The sequence below is a fragment of the Globicephala melas genome, chromosome 4 (assembly GCF_963455315.2).
Source record: "Globicephala melas chromosome 4, mGloMel1.2, whole genome shotgun sequence".
Lineage (NCBI taxonomy): Eukaryota > Metazoa > Chordata > Mammalia > Artiodactyla > Delphinidae > Globicephala > Globicephala melas.
Genome location: NC_083317.1, coordinates 66,622,117 through 66,636,620, shown reverse-complemented (window position 1 = coordinate 66,636,620; position 14,504 = coordinate 66,622,117). Strand labels below are relative to the sequence as shown.

General features: G+C 33.5%; 1 protein-coding gene across 7 annotated transcripts in view; it reads right to left on the bottom strand.

Annotated features, from left to right (window-relative positions):
- Positions 1-14,504, bottom strand: part of STXBP5L (syntaxin binding protein 5L) — a 364,746-nt gene that overhangs the window by 211,817 nt on the left and 138,425 nt on the right. For all 7 annotated transcript variants that reach the window (XM_060298126.1, XM_060298127.1, XM_060298125.1 and 4 more), the window contains one exon: positions 2,953-3,036. In XM_060298126.1, the coding sequence (XP_060154109.1) occupies positions 2,953-3,036 (84 nt within the window). The remainder of the gene's footprint in view (positions 1-2,952; positions 3,037-14,504) is intronic.

Genomic DNA, 14,504 nt, shown 5'->3' with positions numbered 1-14,504 from the left:
TAACATGTCTGAAGTGTAGAAGTGTGTAGAAGGATGCAGTAAATTAAATTCAAGGGAAAAAGCACCAGGGCCTTAAACCTCCTGTCAAGGAATAAGACTTTGTACTGTTGACAACTGGGAGCCATTCAAAGGTTTTGAGGTAGAGAATTACCTGATCTGCTATGTCTTAAAATGATAATCTTGTTAGTGAAAGATATATTGAAAAGGTAAGATATCTGAGGAAACATGATTAGTTAAAAGGCTATTGTAAGTCTTCCAGGCAAAAGATAACATCCTCAGCTAGGACGCTGAATGTGGGAATGGAAAAGGAGAAGAAATAAATGAGAGACAATATAAAAATTGGATCAAGAAGACCACAAAAGTGATTGCATATGATATATGAAGAAGAAAAAAGGGTCAAATATGACTCTGAGGGTTATAAATTAAAATAACTAAATCAAAATTGAAAAACTGAAAAAGAGGTTCAGACCTGTAAATATAAACTCAGTGCCAATGGAATATTCATCTGGACTTATAGATTATTAGATATTTGGATCTAGATCTCAGGAGAGAGGTAAGAGTTAAAGATATATGAATTTTTAATTTATCAGCATAATATAGGTAATATTTGAAATGGTGGGAGGGGATATGAACATAAATGTAAACTGAAGGAGAAATGAAGAGAGGGTGAAGACGTAGAATCCTGAAGAGTTATCTATAATGTAAAGGAGAGTTAAGGAAAGAACCAGTGATGGAGAAAGGAGGGGTGAAAAATGAGGTGGAAAAACACAAACAAGGGAAGAAATCATTTTAAGAAGGAAGGACTGATGTAAAGTCACAGGTTTAGTGAGGAACTTAAAAGACTAAGGAAGGGGTCACTGATCATTGGTGACTTATGAGAAACCATTTCAGGACAGATGATTTCAAAATATGAGACGTAAAGTGATGAGGAAAGTTTGAAAAGTTTGGTAATAACATGAAGTATACAACTATCTTTATTAAAATGATAGGACATATAATTATGCATTAAAGTAAATCAATTTTATATATATTCATATAATTCTAAGTATAAAGTGTAGTATTCTACTGACTTAAACATTGTTAATCTTTATTTAAACATTTCATTGCAAAATTACTTTCACTTACTTTTTAAAGTTAGAAATCTTCCTTCCACACTTTTTAAGGCCACAGGAAAACTAGCTGATTGAGCATTCTCATCTGGATTTCCATTTCAGCTGCTCCACTCTAGTTCCAACTGGCTAAATACACAGATGGTATTTGGACTCTTATCTAACTGCTAGTCTTTTTTTTTTTTTTTTTTTTTTTTTTTTTTTTTGCGGGCCTCTCACTGTTGTGGCCTCTCCCGTTGTGGAGCACAGGCTCTGAACACACAAGCTCAGTGGCCATGGCTCACGGGTCTAGCCGCTCTGCAGCATGTGGGATCTTCCTGGACCCGGGTATCCGGTTAGGAAGCCCTAACTGCTAGTCTTAAGAGAGGAAGTGATCTTCATACTCATCTTTGTATTTTATGTATTTAACAAAAGGAAAACCCTAGCTTAGCTCTCTAGGACCTTCTTGCCTTATGATTCAAGGTGCCTCGTAAGTTGATCATAAAGAGCATAACTGTATGACATTGCTTGCCAGAGTACTGTTCACTAATCATGACCAATTACCCAGCTGTTATATCATTTACTTCTGAATTCTTTGTCACCATGACAATAATCTTGTATATATCATAAAATCTTAGTTTTCCAGAACCACTAAGAAATGAATGGGGGGTGGGGGTTATGGGATAGCCGAAGGCTTGTACCTTTAAGCACCAAAATTTAAATTTTACTTTTATAAGGGGATGGAAGAGGGCATAAAAAGAAACTGTTCTAAAAAAATGTGTTTTCCTTTCAAATTTATTTCTCTATTTATCTTAGTGTTGTCTTAAATTCTTTGGCACTCTTCCCATTTAAGCCTGGGTAATTCTAAACAGTGATTTTTGACCTGTATTTTCCTATCTCTCATCACTGTAACAATTTTTAATTTAATTGAGAGCCTAGATGATCACCTTTATTTCCACAGCTACAAGATATAATTTCCCTTTCTCACCTTTTGCCCCTAGCCTCACTCTTTTCACATTAGCTTCTTCTTAAGAAGGAAATAATAGCTTAGAATCAATCTTCGAACAACCGAAGTATCAATTAACAGACTATCCTTGATAAGAGTTCATTGTTTTCTCTACATGAAAACCTAAAATCTCAATTCTGTATGACAAAATGTACTTCAAGATCTGACTTTTATTATTAAGTATTACTATTTTAAAAATCTCTCTTTATTGTAAGAAGGCAAGTATTAGAAGATAAGGCCTTTCAAACTGACTACTTAAACTTTCTGCCACAGAAAAACAATTTTCTAATGATGTGTATCTTTAGAGTATCTTTAGTAGTATCTTTAGAGACCTTAAGGACAAAAAGGTTAAGAAATAAGCATAGGGCTTCCCTGGTGGCGCAGTGGTTGAGAGTCCGCCTGCCGATGCAGGGGACACGGGTTCGTGCCCCGGTCCGGGAGGATCCCACATGCCGCGGAGTGGCTGGGCCCATGAGCCGTGGCCGCTGAGCCTGAGGGTCTGGAGCATGTGCTCCGCAACGGGAGAGGCCACAACAGTGAGAGGACCGTGTACCGCAAAAAAAAAAAAAGAAATAAACAAACATAGAGCCTAAAGGAAAGAAAAAGATAGGGTAATAGACACCAACATATGTAAATGCCCAAAAAAGGCTTAAAAATAATCCGTCAAGGCAAAATTTCCACTCAGGAGAACAACCCAGAGGTGGAACTCGTGCAAATACCAACAGGCAGTGTGAGGCACTGGATCAGAACTAGGCAGTTTTCCAATGATAAAAATACTGGTAACATACAAGGCTTAAATGTAGAAAACAGGCATAAAATCACATACTCTTTTCAAATATTCCAGTAGAAATCACTTACCTCATCATAATAAACTCTCAGTTCTGCTCTTTTAGATTTCAAGTCCCAGAATACTACAGTACCATTTTCATAACCTATTAGCAGCTGGAAAACATTAGAACAATCATTTTTGTAATTCTAACATTAATTTTACCTTGCTCCAAATAAAGATTAATGTTAATACAATAAAGTATAATCATACATTATACAACTTTATTTAGAATACCAATTTTTCCAAACCTGAATACAGGTTTTCTACATTGAAAAAAATTGGCAAATGAACTCTACTTCAATATAAACACTTACCAATGAAATCTACCTCATTCCAAAGAGTATATTGAGAAAATATGTAAGTATATATGAAACAACATAAAAATAAATGAGAACATTGGAACAAAAGAAAAATGGGATAGAAAATGAAGATGAAATAAAGGATGAAATGTGATAACTTTAACAAACAGTGTATATGCCATTCAGTTTTTTGCACTTGAAAAATGTGGCCACAAATTTGGCTTCAAATTTCTTTCTATCAAATCCAATTTTCTGACTTACGTCAGTATTTTAAATTGGTGATTTATGAACTCTCTGCAGTTCACAAAGGTATTCTAGAGATTCACATCATTAAATATAGTTGATACTGATTTATAAATCAATAAATAAGACAATTAACAAAATATACATTCTTCATTTCAAAAGAAAAGGATTTGAGAACAGAAAATGATTATTAGATGATCATATTCAAGACTCAGTCATTCAGCTAAATACTGCTAGCTGTGCTGATGGTTTTTACTATGATTCTGAGTTTTATTTGTAGTTATATTTTGTTAAATTTAATCTACCATTAGTTAAAAAAAACCCAGAAAGGATAAAAATAGGCCAACGTTCAAATAATGATATTTCACAGGAATGTGCCTTAAGATGATTTTCTTGAAATCCATTAGTATTTCTCTGGTGAAAATTCTTATACTGTTAATAAAGATGTTTCAGTAACTCCAAAATACAGTGGTAAAAACAGAAAATATAATGGTAGTTATAAGTTACTCCTACATAGCTTCTTGAGACCTAATCATTTCCCTAGAAATTTTATAACAGAACACAAAAAAACAACAAAAATAAGCCAGCTAGTAGTTTTAACAGGAAACAAAATTTCAAATATCAGATCATGAAAGCAATGCATATTACTTTTGAAGGCACAGCATATACTTAAATGTTTTATTATTAAACTGCAAACAATAAATTCTAAAATTGACTTAAAAAGTTGAGCTTTCTACATATTAAGTTAAAGTAAATGGCATAATGACTTCATAAATTTAAAAAGTCAAAATTAGTGTAAACAAAGACTTTCTTAAAATAAAATTTATATAAAGTAATATATACTATACTAAGATATGTATTAACTTCAACATTTTTTTATATACCAGAAAAATGATAAACAATAAAACCAAATCCTATGAGGTGTATGATAAAAGTTTCTATGAAATGTATGGAAAGAAGATTTATAAGTCTAAAAAGTTTGGAAAATCTGACCTAAGCAAGAAAATGAATAATATAACCTTTCAGAAATTGAGCCTCAAGACGTAATGGAATGATATTCTAAAATGCTATTATATTTTTTATAATAAACATAAGATAAAAGTCATTTTGTTTATAAAACATTATAAGCAATAGCCCCAGTAAATCACAAAATATAAAATAATAAACCTCAAAGTATCAAAAAATTGAGATAACTATACAAGACTGTGATATGGGAAATATGAAAATAAATTAGAAACACTTAAAGAATTGAGAATGAGAAAAACAGCCCCTGACATCCAGGAGACACCAGACAAAGTCATTCTGTGACCATGATGAATCAAGACAAGAATAAGATCCCTCTGTAATCATGCCTGATCACATCAAAACAGGAATACTGCCCACATCACAAATACATATCATATATGTACGTGTGTGTGTGTGTATATATATATATATATGTATGTGTGTGTGTGTGTGTGTGTGTATATATATATATATATATATATATATAGCAAAGAAGTAGGTGATTTCTTCACTACATATTATCAGGACCTGGAAAAGTTTCTGAAGAAAATAGGTATCTGCAAAAATATCTGTTAAATTAGTCAGTAAATACCAAATAATCAAAATCAAAGATACTATATATTCTCTAACAAACATGAAATAAAATTAGAACTCATTGACAAAAATGTTTTGGAAACTAAAAAATATGCATTTAAGTAATTATGGCCAAACAAGAAATCATAATGAAAAGTATGAAACAGAAAAGAACAAAAATGCCTCATATTGAACCTTGTGGGATACAGATGATCCTCATCAAGGGGGAAATATATGGTTTTATAAATACAGGCATACCTTGAAGATATTGTGGGTTCAGTTCCAGACCACCTCAACAGAATGTAATATCAAAATAAAGTGAGTTATAGAAGTTTTTTTTGGTTTCTCAGTGCATGTAGACTTCTATACTGTAATCTATTAAGTATACAATAGCATTATGTCTAAAAAAGCAATGCACATAACTTAATTAAAAGTACTTTATAGCTAAAAAATGCTAACCATCATCTGAGCCTTCAGTGATTCATATTTTTTCAAGAGTAATATCAAAGATCACTGGGCAGAGGTGGGATCAAGATGGAAGAGTAGGAAGACCCTGAGCTCACCTCCTCCTGTGCACACACCAAAACTACAACATATATATAAAATAACTCTCTCTCAGAACAACCTGAAGACTGGCTGTACAGCTTTTTTACAATTAAGGATATATATTTTTTTTAATCACACAGAGACAGGTACAAGGGTGAAAGAAGTGATCTAGTCAGGACCCACACCCCCAGCAGGTCACCCAAAAGACAAAGGGGATATTACAAACTCAGAGACCCCAGCCAATGCTCACTTCAGCTCCAGCCCTCCCACCAAAGCCACCAAGCACACACAGTCTGCAAAGGGACACTCCTATATAATGACATACTTTCCACACCAGGTGAGACAAATGTTTTGCCTAATTAATAAAGACAAACACTGAAAGTGAAACAAATTAAGAAGGCAGAGGAATATGTTCCAAATGAAATAACAAGATAAAACTCCTAATGAAATGAAGATAAGTAATTTACATGATAAAGATTTCAAAGCAATGTCATAAAAATGCTTACCAAACTCAGAAGAATAGAGGATCACAGTGAGAACTTCAATAAAAAATTAGAAAATATTAAAAAAGAACCAATCAGAGCTGAAGAATACAATAACTGAAATGAAAAATATACCAGAGAGAATAAAAAGCAGATTAAGTGGTAAAGAAGAATTAATAAATGAGTTGGAAAACAGAATAGTGGAAATCACCCAATCAGAACAGTAAAAAGAAAAAGTTTTTAAAATGAGGATAGTTTAAGGGACCTCTGAGACAACACTGAGTGTCACAATATTCATGTTATAGGATTTAGTCCCAGGAGGAGAAAAGAGAGGAAAAGGGGCAGAAAATATATTTGATGAAATAAGGGCTGACAAATTCTCTACCCTGGGGAATGAAACAGATATCTAGGTCCAGGAATCAGAGACAGTCCTAAAAAGATGAACCCAAAGAGTCAACACCAAGACACATCATAAGAAAAACAGCCAGAGTTAAAGAGAGAGAATTCTAAAGGTAACAAGAGAAAAACAAAGAATCAAACAAAAGGGAACCCCCATAAGGCTCTCATTGATTTTTCAGCAGAAACTATAGGCCAGAAGACAGTGGCATGATATATTTAAAGTGCTGAAAGGGAAAAACCTAAACGAAGGATACTCTACACAACAAGGTTAGGCATTCAGAATTGAAGGCGATATAAAGGTTCCCAAGATGAGCAAAAAGATTTTATCGCTAAGCAGGCCACACAAGAAATGTTAAAGGATCTTCTTTAAGCAAAAAAGAAAAGGCCATAACAAGAAATGAGAAAATACATGAAGAAAATAAATCTCATTGGTAGAAGCAAATATAATAGTAAAGGCAGTGGATCAACTGCTTAAAAAGCTGATATGGAGGTTAGATGACAAAAGTTGTAAAATCAATTCTAATTACAATGAGTAATTAAAGGATACACAAAAAGATGTAAAATATAATGTCAAAAACATAAAACATGGTGATAGGATTATAAAAACTGTAGAACTTTAAGAATGTGTTTGAATTTAAATGACTATCAGTTTAAAACAAATATCTATCTACCTACCTACCTATTTATTGCATAGTAACCAAAAACCAAAAACCTGGAATAGATACACAAATACAAAGAGAAAGAAACCCAAACATAATACTAAAAAAAAATCATCAAACCATAGGGAAGAGACTAAAAGAAGAAGAAAAGAATAGAGAAGAACTACAAAAACAACCAGAAAACATATAACAAAATGGCAAAAAGGACATGCCTATCAATAATCACTTTAAGTGTAAATGAACTAAATGCCCCAATCAAAAGACACAGGGTGGCTGAATGGATAAAAAAAACAAGACATCTATATGCTGCCTATAAGAGACTCACTTCTGAGCTAAAGACACACATAGACTGAAAGTGAAAGGATGGGAAAAGATATTCCATGGAAATGGAAATGAAAAGAAAGCAGGGGTAATATAACTCATATCAGACAAAACAGACTTTAAAACAAAGATTGTAACAAAAGGCAAAGAAGGGCATTACATAATGTTAAGGGGGGGTCAATCCAAAAAGAGGAACTAATATTCATAACATATATGCACCTAACATAGGAGCAACTAAATATATAAGCCAAATATTAACAGACATAAAAGGAGAAATTGACAGTAACACAGTATTAGTAGGGGATTTAATACCCCACATACATCAATGAATAAATCATCCAGACAGAAAATCAATAAGAAAACGTTGGCCTTCAATGATACTTTGAGCAGTTGGACTTAATAGATATCTACAGAGTATTCCATCCAAAAACTATAGAATACACATCTTCTTCAAGTACACATGGAACATTCTCCAGGATAGATCACATGGTAGGCCACAAAATTAATCTCAGTAATTTAAAGAGTAAAATCATATAAAGTATCTTTTCTGACCACAGTGGTATGAAACTAGATATCAATTACAGAATGAGAGGTGGAAAAGACACAAACACATGAAGGCTAAACAATGGGCTGCTAAAAAAAATAATGGGTCAATGAAGAAACCAAAGAGAAAAATTTTTTTAAATGTCTTGAGATGAATGAAAATTGAAACACAACTTTTCAAAATCTGTGGGATGCAGTAAATGCAGTTCTTAGGGGGAAGTTTGTAGCAATACAGGCCTATTTCAAGAAATTTAAAAAATCTCAAAAAACCTGACTTGAAACCTAAAGGAATTACAAAAAGAAAAAACTCAGAGTTAGTAGAAGGAAGGAAATAATAAAGATCAGGGGAGAAATAAATAAAATAGAGACAAAAAAAAGGAGAAAAAGATCAATGAAACTAAGAGGTTATTTTTTTAAGATAAAGAAAATTGATGAAACTTTAGCCAGACTCATCAAGAAAAAAGAGAGAAGGTCCAATTAAATACAATCAAAAATGAACATGAAGTTATACAAGATATCACAGGAATACAATAATTGAAGAATACTACAAACATTTACATGACAACAACTTGAACAATCTAGAAGAAATGGACAAACTCATAAATGTACAATATCCCAGGAAAAAATAGAAAGTATGAACAGACACCAATTACCAGTAATGAAATTGAATCAGTAATAAAAAACAAAACCAAAACTCCCAACAAACAAAAGTCCAGTATCACATAGCTTCACACTGGAATTCTACCAAACACTGAAAGAAGATGTAGTATCTATCCTTTTCAAACTCTTTTAAAAAACTGAAGAGAAGGGAACACTTCCAAACTCATTCTTTGAATCCAGCATTACACTGATACCAAAGCCAGGCAAAGACACTACAACAAAAGGAAATTACATGTCAATAAATCTGAAAAATATAGATGCAAAGATCCTCAACAAAATATTAGCAAACAAAATTCAACAATATTTAAAAAGGATCATACACCATGATCAAATGGGATTTATCCCAACGGTGCAAGTTTGGTTCAGTATCTGCAAATCAATCAATGTGATACACCATATTAACTAAAGGAAGGATAAAATCACATGATCATTACAATCAGTGCAGAAAAAGCATCTGACAAAATTCAACAACTATTCATGATAAAAATCCTTATCAAAGTTGGTATAGAGGAAATATATCTCAATATAATAAAAGCCATTTGTGACAGAACCACAGCTAACATCACACTCAATGGTGACAAGCTAAAAGCTTTTCCTCTAAGTTCAGGAACAAGACAAGAATGTCCACTCTTATTCAACACAGTATTGGAAGTCCTAGCCCCAGGAATCAGACAAGAAAAAGAAATGAAAGTCATCTAAATTAGAAGGGAAAAAGTAAAATTGTCACTATTTGCAGATGACATGATACTTTATATAAAAATCCCTAAAGACTATTAGAACTAATAAATAAATTCAGTAAAGATGCAGGATATAAAATTAATATACATAATTCTTCATTTCTATACATTAAAAATGAACTATCAGAAAGAGAATGCAAGAAAGCAATCCCACTTAAAATTGCATCAAAAAATATAAAATATTTAGGAATAAAGTTAACCAAGGAGGTGAAAGACCTACACTCTGAAAACTATATGACACTGATGAAAGAAACTGAAGACAACATAAATACAGATATTCTATGTTCATGGATTGGAAGAATTAAGTGTTAAAAAGTCTAGGGGCTTCCCTGGTGGCACAGTGGTTGAGAGTCCACCTGCCGATGCAAGAGACGCAGGTTCATGCCCCTGTCCAGGAGGATCCCACGTGCCATGGAGCGGCTGGGCCCGTGAGCCATGGCCACTGGGCCTGCGCATCTGGAGCCTGTGCTCCGTGGCGGGAGAGGCCACAGCAGTGAGAGGCCCACGTACCACAAAAAAAAAAAAAAAAGTCTATACCACCCAAAGCAATCTACATATTCAATGAAATCCCTATCAAAATACTGATGGCATTTCTCACAGAACTAGAACAAATAATCCTAAAATTTCAATGAACCATAAAAGACCCTGAATAATCAAAGCCATCTTGAGAAAGGAGAACAAAGCTGGAGGTATCACACACACTCCCTGACTTCAAAATATACTATAAAGCTAAAGTAATCAAAACAGTATGACACTGCACAAAAAACAGACACATAGATCAATGGAACAGAATAGAGAGCCTAGAAATAAACTCACACACATACGGTCAATTAATCAACAATAAAGGAGGCAACAATATACAATGGGAAAAAGACAGTTTCTTCACGTAAGTGGTTTGGGGAAAACTGGACAGCTACATGTAAAAGAATGAAACTAGACCATTTTCTCACAACATATAAAAAAATAAACTCTAAATGGACAAAAGAGGACTTCCCTGGTGGTCCAGTGGTAAAGAATCTGCCTTCCAATGCAGGGGACGGGGGTTCGATCTCTGGTCGGGGAACTAAGATCCCACATGCTGCGGGGCAACTAAGCCTGCACGCCACAACTATTGAGCTCGTGCACCTCAACAAGAGAGCCTGCATGCTGCAAACTACAGAGCCCACATGCTCTGGAACCCGTGCACCACAACTACAGAGCCCACTCACCCTGGAGCCTGCATGCCACAACTAGAGAGAGAAAACCCTCATGCCACTACTAGAGAGAAGCCCACGTGCTTGCAACGAAGAGCCCATGCACCACAATGAGCACTGCAATGAAAGATCCCACATGCCGCAATGAAGATCCCATGTGCCACAACAAAGACCTGATGCAGCCCAATAAATATTTTTTTTAAAAAGCCATAGCAATGGGCATACCATTAAAAAATAAATAAATAAATGTACAAAAGACTTAAATATAAGACCTGAAACAACAAAATTCCTAGAAGAAAACATAGGCAGTATGTTCTTTGAAATCAGTCTTAGCAATATTTATTTGGATCTGTCTCCTCAGGCAAGGACAACAAAAGCAAAAATAAGCAAACAGGACCACATCAAACTAAAAATCTTTTGCACAGTGAAGGAAAGCATCAACAAAATTAAAAGAGAAGTACGGAATAGGAGAAAATATTTGCAAATGATGTGACTGACATTCAAAATATATAAAGAACTCATAAAATTCAATATCAAAAAAACAAACTATCCGATTAAAAAATGGCATTTTTCCAAAGAAGCTATACAGATGTCCAAGAGGCACATGAAAAGATGCTCAACATCACTAATCAACAGGAAAATGCAAGTCACAACCACAATGAGATATCACCTCACACCTGTCAAAATGGCTATCATCAAAAAGACAACAAATAATTAACAAGTGTTGGCAAGGATGTGGAGAAAAGGGAACACTTGTGCATTGTTGGGGAGAACATAAACTGGTGCAGCCGCTATGGAAAGCAGTATGGAGGTTCCTCAAAAAAATTAAAAATTGAACTACCATACGATCCAGCAATTCCACTCCTGGGTATTTATTTAAAGAAAAGGAAAACACTAATTCAAAAACATATATGCACCCCAATGTTCACTGTAGCATTATATACAATAGCCAAGATATGAAGCAACTTAAATGTCCATAAACAGATGAATGGATAAAGATGTGGTACACACACACACACACACACACACACACACACATACACACACACACACTGCAATATTTCTCAGCCATAAAAAGGAATGAAATAATGCCATTTGTGACAGCATGAATGGACCTGGAGGGTAGTATGCTAAGTCAAATAAGTCAGACTAAGAAAGACAAATAGTATATGTTTTTACTTATATATGTGGAATCTAAAAAACAAAACAATCAAATACAACAAAACAGAAACAGACTCACAACAGAGAACAAACTAGTGGTTGCCAGAGGGAAGGGTTGCAAAATAGGTGAAGGGGATTAAGAGGCACAAACTACCAGTTTTAAAATAAGTCATAGGCATGTGATATACAGCACAGGGAACATAGTCAATAATATCATAGTAACTTTGTATGGTGCATAATCTATAAAAGTATCAAATCACTATGTTGTACAGCTGAAATTAATATAAGTAAACTATATTTCAATTAAAAATAATCACTGATGACAGACCACCTTAAGAAATATAATAACGAAAAAGTTTGAAATACTGTGAGAATTACCAAAATGTGACACAGAGACATAAAGTGAGCAAATGCTGTTGGGAAAATGGTGCCAATAGACTTGCTCGACTCATGGTTGCCACAAATCTTCAATTTGAAAAAAAATGCAATATCTGTGAAGTGCAATTAAGTGAAGCACAATAAATCGAGGCGTGCCTGTACATATTAAAAGGAGAAAAGTATAAATTTTTAATAAATATAAGCATTTAACAGTAGAATGTCAAGAAAAAGAATAAAGTCCAACAAATAGAAGAAAAAATGAGTCATCTTATCCAGGAGCAAAGCATACCTTTCACTTATTCAAGTTTTCAGGAATTTTGAGTTTTCCACATATAGATTTTCTTGTTAATTTTATAGCAAATTATTTTTGAAACTTTTGTTGCTATTTTGTACAGGATCTTCTCTTTATTATGGTTTCTAAGAGGGTATTGTTTCTATAGTTGGATTTTAGTATGCTACCTTCTAAATTATTTTATTCTTTGTATTAATTTTAATGTTGATTTTCTTAGGCATTCCAGGTTATATTATCATATAATCTAAAATAGAGACTATTTTACTTCTTCCTTTCCAATTTTTATACCTCTAATTGTTTGTACTTGTCTAACTGCATTACTAAAACATCCTATAGTGTTAAAAATAGTGGAGGGGATGAGCATCCTTGTTTTCTTCCTAACTTTAGTGACAATGTCTCTTGGTGTTTCCCTATTAAATAAAATCCCAGATTTTATATATATATATATATAATATTATTATTATATAATTATACATACATATATAATATATATAACATATATCATTAAAGAAGTATGAATTCATTCAATATTTTATAAATTTATTTTATCAGGAATAGATGTTTAATTTTTTAATATTTTTATTGAAATATACATATAGAAAAGTATACAAATTACAGCTGTGTCTTTCTTTAGTAATGACATTTAATTTTTTTCTTCCAATTTTGAGACATAATTGACATACAGCACTGTATAAGTTTCAGGTGTACCACATAATGACTTGACTTAGATACATCATGAAATGTTCATCAAATAAGTTTAGTGAACATCCATCATCTCATACAGATACAAAATAAAATAGAAAAATTTTTTTCTTTTGATGAGACCTCTTAGGTTTTGCTTTTTTAACAACTTTCATATATAACATACAACAGTGTTAATTATATTTATTATATTGTACATTACATCCCTAGTACTTATTTATCTTATAACTGGATGGTTCTACCTTTTGACAGCCTTCATCTAATTCCCCCTCCTTCCACTCCCTGTCTCTGGTAACCATAAATTTGATCATTTTTTCTATGAGTTTTTTGTTATTTTGAAGTATAATTGACCTACCACATTTTGTTAGTTCCTATTACACAACATAGTGATTTGGTATTTCTATACATTTCAAAATGATCACCACAATGAGTCATAGTTATTGACTGTATTCCTCACATGACTCATTTATTTTGCAACTGGAGGTTTGTTAAGCTTAATCTCCCCCACCTATTTCTTTCCTCACGCCAAACTCTCCTCTCTTGCAACCACTTGTTTGTTCTCTGTATTTGTAACTCTGTTTCTGTTTTGTTATATTTGTTCATTTGTTCTGTATTTTAGATTCCACATATAAGTGATTCACAACAGTATTTGTCTTTCTCTGTCTGACTTATTTTACTTAGCATGATACACTCTAGGTCTACCCATATTGTTGCAAATGACAAGATTTCATTCTTTTCATGACTGAAAAATATTCCTGTGTGTGTGTGTGTGTGTGTGTGTGTGTGTGTGTGTGTGTGTGTACCACATCTTAATCCTTTCATCTATTAATGGGCACTTAGGTTGCTTCCAAACCTTGCCTATTGTAAATAATGCCGCAATAAACATAGAGGTGCACATATCCTTTCTAATTAGTGTCTATGCTTTCTTTGGATAAATATCCAGGAGTGGAATTAGAAGATCAATTTATTTTTAATTTTTTGAGGCGCCTTCATAGTGGAAAACCACTGTGCCTTCCATAGTGGCTGCATCAATGTACATTCCCATCGAATGGAAAGAAATTTTTGTTTCTGGATTTTTTTATTATTGTGTTTCATTCTCAATACGAAATGCACAATCAAGTATACTGTGTGGGGATCTATGCACCGTAAGAATTTTTCTTCATCAGGTCACTCCATGTCACCCCCTAAGTGGAGACATAATTGAGCAGTACTCCTTGCCCAGATAGTACCAACCAATCATCTGACCCTGTCTATGAACCAGGCCTGAATTCTGTCCTACTCCATTAGCTGGTTTTAGATATTCCCCTCCTACTCCATAAGACCATATATGTGGGTTGAGAGAAAGGCATTGTTGCAACATAGGAATTCTTGGTTCCCCATTTATCCAA